The sequence below is a fragment of the Echinococcus granulosus genome (assembly GCF_000524195.1).
Source record: "Echinococcus granulosus chromosome Unknown EG_S00086, whole genome shotgun sequence".
Lineage (NCBI taxonomy): Eukaryota > Metazoa > Platyhelminthes > Cestoda > Cyclophyllidea > Taeniidae > Echinococcus > Echinococcus granulosus.
The window spans coordinates 218,890-226,749 of record NW_020170466.1 but is presented as its reverse complement, the minus strand read 5'-3'; the positions used below and the strand labels follow the sequence as shown (position 1 = coordinate 226,749).

General features: G+C 46.5%; 1 protein-coding gene across 1 annotated transcript; it reads right to left on the bottom strand. All coding sequences in view use genetic code 11, as the record gives it.

Annotated features, from left to right (window-relative positions):
* Nucleotides 1–471: 471 nt before the first annotated feature.
* Nucleotides 472–3,873, bottom strand: EGR_07772 (Polyhomeotic-proximal chromatin protein; the record flags this gene model as incomplete). The annotated part of the gene is made up of 6 exons (XM_024497021.1): nt 472–912; nt 1,145–1,521; nt 1,644–2,088; nt 2,381–3,100; nt 3,183–3,458; nt 3,685–3,873. The coding sequence occupies 6 exons, from the start codon at nt 3,871–3,873 to the stop codon at nt 472–474; spliced, it is 2,448 nt and encodes an 815-aa protein (XP_024348575.1).
* Nucleotides 3,874–7,860: the final 3,987 nt, after the last annotated feature.

Genomic DNA, 7,860 nt, shown 5'->3' with positions numbered 1-7,860 from the left:
GAGCAACATCAACATATTGGTGGTGTGGTTTTATGGCCTTGATAACTAGCTCCTAGCTTCGAAAACCACCGAAAAATTGAGTATTCTCCTGCGTTGAAGTTCTAGAATACTTCTTGGTTAGCGAATTCTTCTACGTGGAAATCGTCTTTGAAAACAAAGAACGACGTGGAACTTGAACCAGACACGTCCTTCAAAAAATACCCGACCGATCGAACCAAGAGCAAATGAGATGTCCAACTCAAACATTTGTACAACTCTTCCCCACAAATGGTCCAACTGCTTCAAGGGAGCACACCGTTCAGCCACAATTAAACTGGGATAGATTGAAGGTCTTCATTTGTACAGGGAGAAGGAGAGCCAGCAAGGAATCGTCAGACAAGTGCGCATAAAAAGGGGAAGGAAATGGGGCAGGAGTGAGAGTAAAACATAAACGGGAAGAGGAAGAAGAGAACAGAGAAGCAAAATATTATTTCACACAGCACCACTCCCGCTACTTCCACCGATGGGAGCGGCGGAGGCGGAAGAGTCATACGTAGGGTCGACAATTTGGCGCACCCGATGGGCGAGTTTCAATGCGTGTCCAATCTTCATTTTAATCGGTGCATCAATAAAGTGAGCTGGTGTAAGGAGAAGCAGAGCCTCGCCATCGATCTCGTTCTCCACGAAGGCATCCGCGTAGGTAGAGCAGCTCGGCGTACCACGCACGAACTCCGCCACCAGAGTGGGTGACCACGACTTCATCGGTTTGCGTAGTGGAGGAGGTAGCTGTTGTAGACGCGCACTAATGCCGCCGCTGCTACTACTAGCGGTATTTGTTGACGTCGATGTCACCGTTGTCGATGTCGGTGGCTTGGCAACCGACACGGGATGGGTCCGTGATATTGTTGATGACGCCAGGGATTGAGGAACCGTCTATGAAAGTTAAAATACAACACCGATCCTTAAATAAGAACATCCTGAAAAATCACCTTTTCCAGTATGAAATAACGCTTGGTAACCTTAAAGCGGAAAAAAGTTTTGATTAATTTATTTACATCCTAGCCCAACGCGTATCGGTATTCCAATTGTTGCAGCAGCATACCTCCTTGGAGCACATAGTTAAATGACCGATTAAAACGTCCTAATATTCCGTAGAATTACTTACCGAAACCGTGGAAGAGAGTGTGGAGGCGAATGGAGTCGATACAACAGGAAGTGGAGGTGGAGGAGTGGAAGCAGACTTGGTAGTTGATGGAGATGTTATGGCGCTCAATGCTGCCGTTGGAGTCGATGTCTTAGAGACCGCTTGGGATGTACCGCCACTGCTCTGGTAGACCGGATGAATGGTCATCTTCAGACCACTACCCCCGACACTAATCGACGTGTTAGTGGTGGTTGTCGTTACCGTTGTTGTTGGCTCAGAAACAGAAGCAGCAGCAGCATTACTTGTGGGTAAGGTTGAATTCCCTGTCGTCGCCACCTTTGTCGATGTCGAAACAGTCGTATTTCCTTCCTCATCATTCGTTTTGGACTTTGTAGCGGCTGAGGGCGATAAAAATAGACGATTTGAAGAAAAGATTTTTATGCTGATTCAAAATAAGTAGTTTTCTGCTTTGACTTCCAAAAAAAGGATCAAAATAGTGTAAAATCGCATTTTTACTTACGGGACTTATCACTGACGGAAATCTCCTTGTGACCATTTTGAGCAGGCATCGGGACAGCCTCGTCGCCGCCGGCAACGAAAGGAGCAGCCCAGACAGTCAACGACTTTTTACTTTTCTTCTTTTCCAGCGTTACATCCTCTGCCTCCACCTCCACATGCCTTTCAGCATCGCAACTTTTTGATACCTCTGACTTGGACAGGCGACGTTTTCGATGACTGCCTGATAACAACCCGACAGAGTGCTTCCGGCGCATTGTCGTTTCTGAAGCTGCCACAACGGGCAAATGCTCTCCATTCGTGACACCGTTTGACTTCGTCTCCTCGAGTTTGGTGTCACCTTGATCATGATTAGTGATAGGGACGAACTCTGCCGACACAGTATCGTGAGACTTAGCGTCTCCGTTGCACTTCAGTGTTGCGCGAACAACTGCCATTGCATTGCGCACCTATGAGGCAAAAAAAGCCCTGCCAAAGAGCAACATTTTCAAATCTTGTGGGAAACCAGTTCCACAACGATGACAAGGAGCTCTGCTCACTCAAACTATGCCTCTGGTCCCCCAGCACTTAATGTCTGTCTATTACAGAGATCTTTCTGGGCTTTGAAGAAGAGAATGTAGCAGTTCTCCACCATGCTTTAGTGAAGGCCGATCTAAGTGGGTAAACTAGTCACTGTAGAAAATATTTATCCGTTGTGGATACCCCCTAAATAGATTTCATTATATCTCCAGATGAACTCACAGGAAATGGCAGGTTGCTCTCGTATAGCACGTGACCATCAATGAAGTGTGAAATTATTTTACGCTCCACTGTGGACTGTGTAACTGGTGGTGCAGGCGACGACGGTGGCTGCATTGCTCTCTTTGGAGGATGGGCTCTGGATCTTGACTGTGGGGGTAGTGGTGGTGGCGGTAGGGGAGGAGGAAGTGATGGAACTGTTGACAACGCTGGTGAAAACACCTCGGCCCTATCCTTCACGTTCTCCTCCTTCCCCACCTCCTCCGTCTTCTCCTCCCTTGGCACTGCACTGTCCGTGGCCTCAGATTTGGTTATACATGCGTTAGCATCCCTTCGTCTTGTAGTTGACTCCTCATGAAGTCTCTTACGAGGCGGACCGTGGACTGTGTTTCTAGCCTTTGACACTAACGCTTCCACTGCTGTCAACGAGGAATTGACGCTGGAGGATGTGACTGCAGCTGCTGAGGGTTTGGTCGCCGTTGTCGTTGAAACGACCACAAGAGGGGAGAAAACAGGGGCAAGACCCTTGTCAACTGTGGTCTTCGAACCACACTTGCCGGTAACGGTAATGCCAGAGTTAATGGCCGCGGATGCAGAGCATTTTCGACCAAGCGATGGCCTCCAACGTCGTGCTGACACTGAGATGTTGGCCAATGGTGACATCGCACCTCCGTTCACCGCCGTTGGTGTCAGAGACTTCTCACCATCAGTCTTCAACGAAGTCTGAAAACAAGAAAAATCAAATTGAGCGCAATTATACGAGTTCAAATTCATGCTTCAGAATGAACTCTTAAGGTTAACTTACTGTTGAAGTTAAGTTTGGAGAATTGGATGGGACAGTTGTGAGACGATTGGAGACAGAGGAAGAGGAGGAAGTAGTGGTGGCAGTGGTAGTCGGAGTGGTGGTTACGGCAGTGGTGGTCGTCACGAACGTAGGGTAAATTACTTCACCACTGGAGATTGTCGCTGTGGTGAGGGATGTAGGCTGAGCTGAGAAGATGGGCTGGAGAGGAGGGATCGACTGCGCTCCTGTTACAGTCGCCATCCAAGTACTCATGTCGGGGATGAACAGACCCGTCAACTGCATTCAATTGAGGTAAATAAACGAATAGGCTAAAGTTACTTAACTCACCGCATTATTTGCACAAATTAATTCAAATCAACGGATGTAGAATCTACTTCAGAGACGATGTGTTAGGGTGGCGCAAACGGCACAAAAGCGAAGCAGGGATGTGACTCATGGCTTTAGGTCAAACTAACTAGCAATTACGAGTTTCAATTCCATCAATCGCACAAACAAAACACACCATTAGTTGAGGACTCTTCCTTTGGTTTCTGTAAAAACCGATTATCACCTCGAGGCTCCTAATTTGAAGTTGGAAAGGCCCACTTTTGATGAATTGTCTATTCAGCCCATATGATGCAGCACTGAGTGCTTGGACTATTAATAAAAGAAGTATTAGGCGAATCAACGATTGAAGAATGAGATGTAGCATTCTAGCGAGAGATATCAACACTAATTTGGCAGCAACAAGGTTTAGTACGGCTCCATCTCGACAATTTCGCACAACGGGATGAGGTTCGCTAAGTTCAACGTATGCGGATTCGAATGAACGAGCGAAGTCGTCCAATAATTCTACGTGAGGGGCTACGATACGGTACTTTTAGCCTACTGGCTAATTGAAGCTAGTGTCAAAATACTGCCACAATCCAACCAGTCTACTCGGTGTCTTGTCAGTGGTCCAGTCTAGAGCTTTGGGTGACAAACTGGTCTGAAAACGGGCAAACTTTGAGAAAAAGCTGGTCACTGTAATTCTATCACTATATCTGAAAACTTTTCAATCACTGGAAATCCATAGAAAAAGGCAGTAGATAAACGTCAAAGCAAATGTGATAGGTTGGTCGGTTATGGAAAATGACTTTCCTCGTTATTCTAGCGCTTCATTTTATCAAGTTCATGGAAAGCAAAGGACGAACACCGAAATTTGGAGCGCATCATCAGGTCTACTCCCAAACTCCATCACCTTGTCCCATACTCAGACATCTCTCCCTAGAAAACGGATTATTTCAGAATTATACGAAGGGCAGGTCAACGTCGCAATTCCACGGTCAATGCTCTCCGCTCCTTCCGTTTCTATTAACAAACCCAGGTAAAAGTTGCTGAAATCATAACACATAGCACCAGATTCATGTAATGCAAAGGTAACTCTAGACTAATGCGCACCTAACACACGATTTTAAAGAACAATAACGAAGTTGAGAAACTCACAGGAGTGCGCGTCGCACCAGTGTGCTGCACGGACGTGAGCCCGGGCGCCGGAGCCAGTGGCGGCGGAGGAGGGAGACCGCCCGCTGTTGAAGCATTGGCGGTAGCAGCGGAGAGGTTGGAAGGGGTACGAGAGAAATGCGGTGGTGGCGGTGGTGGGAAGGTCTGTGGAGCGAACAAAGGCGGTGGAGGCGGAGGCGGCGGGGGTGGTGGGGTGAATTGGAACCCTCCGGGGCCTGTAGTTTGACTTCCTCCTCCTGTCGTCACCGTCGTCGACGGTATTGATTGAAAAAGAACACCGGATGCTGCGTCTGAAAAGGAGGGAGATGGAGATAATCAACTTACCTTGACATAACTAGAAGTCCAGATAATAAAAAGCCAAGCTGATAGCGAGCAGCCTGTGGACTGACGTGTGATCAAGTTCATGTGACGCAAAATGTGTAAATTTAAGGCGAAATTCATCCGATTCAGATTCATTTAAAATAGGTTGAAAATCCGACAAATGTGTTGCGGAGTTGGGAAAATTATCAACTCAGCGACAGTGGGATAGACAGTTAGTGTCTAATTTTATGTTTCGATGTCCCGACATCAATTAAGACGGGTTTTTCATGGAAAACGACTGCCAATCAACTATGAAGATCAAAAGTCACTAATCGCGTTGATGTAATTGGATTTTCTCTAAAATAACGCGATAAACAAATGTCAAATCATGGGGAGATTTACTAATACGTACCGGAAATAGGCAGCGATAAAGCAGATCACATTTGGCAAAAATGATAAGAAATCTTACACCTTTTCAAGCAAGAGTGACCTGGCCGATACTGGCAAAATTACTTAAACCTTGCTATGGTGATTTAAAGGTGAATGCTTTGTTATGTTCAGTCAGAAGTGAAGAGAAATGAATTGTAAAAAGCCGCTTCCTCTCCTAGCCTATACGCGCTTAATGGCCTCATTTTGACCATTCTTTCTTAAGCACAAACCAAAGTTTATGTGTACGGTTAAGCGGCTAAATAAGCGAGTAATTGCACTTGCTTCAGAAAAAAAAAAGAAGTTTCATGGCGAAACCAGAGCAGAGAGCTCGAGAGTGCGGCTAGCTAGAGGACGTATGCGCGAGCACGCACAAGCACACAGTAAGTGGGTCGATGTATTGAGTAAGAAGCGCCATTCTTACAGCCAATTCTGCCAACCCTGACCACGAATGAGCTAGCCGTGGATCGCGTGGGAGACCTGAGACTTGGGAGGTGAATACACTTACAGGTGTTATCGGGGAAAAAGTGTAGCATACATAAAAAAGGGAGGAGAAAGAAAGTATTGACTGAAAAGGCAAGAGAAATAAGCTTTCAAAGCTCGCCTCCCCCAGTCCACTGTTACGACACAAAAATAGCCAACTAGCACTAGTTTATTGTCCTGTGACCAACTACGATGATCGGATGGGGCAAGACGATAGCGCTTGAATGAAAAGATCGCAAATCAAATAAAAGCCGAACAGCATAGTGAGGTGACCCAGTAGGGCATCGATAACAGCATCTAACCCTACAACAAAATACTGATGAGGCGTACCAGTATCAAACACGATGAAGGAATGATAATGGGAAAGCAGTGTTACAGTGACTCATCGAGAGGGCTAAGCACGTAAACGACACATTACCTACTAAATCTGGTCTCTCAATTAGCCACATTGAGGTAATCACTTAGTTTTAATGATGATGCGTATCATGTGATTCAATCATGATGAGACGTGGAGTCAGCTCAATGGAACGACTAGGCATAGCAGCGATGTGCATTTCACTAGACCTGTTCCGTTAAAAAAATATAAGCCAAGATAATCCTCTGACAGGCTAGTGAATATCAACGCCGATACGAAATGGTGGAAAATCGACTCGATGATCTAGCCAAATAACAACAATGTTATTGTACTCAGTAAACCTGCTTTCAAATATCAGACAATTTTGTAAGGCGAAAAGATGAAGAGGGACCCACTGAGGTAGCCAGGCATGGCAGCGAGGTTAAAGAGATGGATAGGCGAGGGCGAGACTGCAGAGGAAGCAGAGGGAGGGGGAGTGAGAACGGACATAAACTGTACACCGTTGGCTTGTTGGGGGCTCGAGGCCGCCGACAGTGTCGGTCCCGGTGGTGGAGGCGGTGGTGGCTGCGAGGGAAGAGTCTGCAACCGAATTGTCGTCGCGGCGAGAGATGGTGCAGTCAGGTGGTGTGATGCTGGTGTTGGACTGGCCGGCACTGTGGTCGACACGTGACTACCGCTGCCGCCCTCCAGTCTATAAAAGGGCGGGGACCAATGAAATGATATTTCAACTACAAATCTGAATCATTTGTTTGTGGCTTGGAGGTCCGCTTAAGCTAAAGCGTCAATGCGCCTAACACCCACTTTCAAGAGAGTTTCGGAATCGATCGAATAACTGCCGAACGAAGTACTTCACAGAAAAAAAAAGGATTTGGGGGATAACAAACTAAAGGAGATTCCCAAAAGGGCCATGTAGCAGCGTATTCACGATGTAGGTGGTTCACTAATACAACGTTAATGGCATTTAAAAAGAATCAGATGGCCAAAAGGGAGCACACAAGGTTGCGAAAGTGAGGACGCCCAGCTTGCCGCAATAGAATACCATAGATTGATCGCTTTCATGCTTGTACGTAAAACCACTTCCAGTTACCAACGGCAACAACAGTGCACAAAGGTACTTCGGCAACCCACCTGGCATTATTCTAACCCCAGAGCTTAAAAAAGAATGGAGCTGAATAAAACGAAGCGGTTACCAGATTTGGGTGGGCTGGAAAATATCGTATTTCCCTAAGAGAAGATGGGAGAAATATCGTGCAGAAACAAGATGAGATGAACAGAGACATGAATGTATCAAATTCACAAAATGCTTTTAATGGATGCAAAGCCTAATCACTAATAACGAACTCACGTGCTAAAATGTTGGGGGATGAAGGGACGAATAGGCTTTTGTACACGATGGGCGGGAGTGGAAGTGATTGTGACTGAGGTGGATGTAGTCGATGCAACAGAAGAGACCTTGGGGGTCGTTCTAGGCGAGGCTTTCAGCGGAGGAGGAGGTCTTCTAAATGTACCCGGCGCCTCCTCGGAAACAATCACAACAGCTGAAATGAGAAAACCAGCGGCCAGTAAACAAATTCGATTTACTGAGTTACAGTTAAGAGGGGTTACTAAAGCAACCTACGAGGCGCAGGAGAT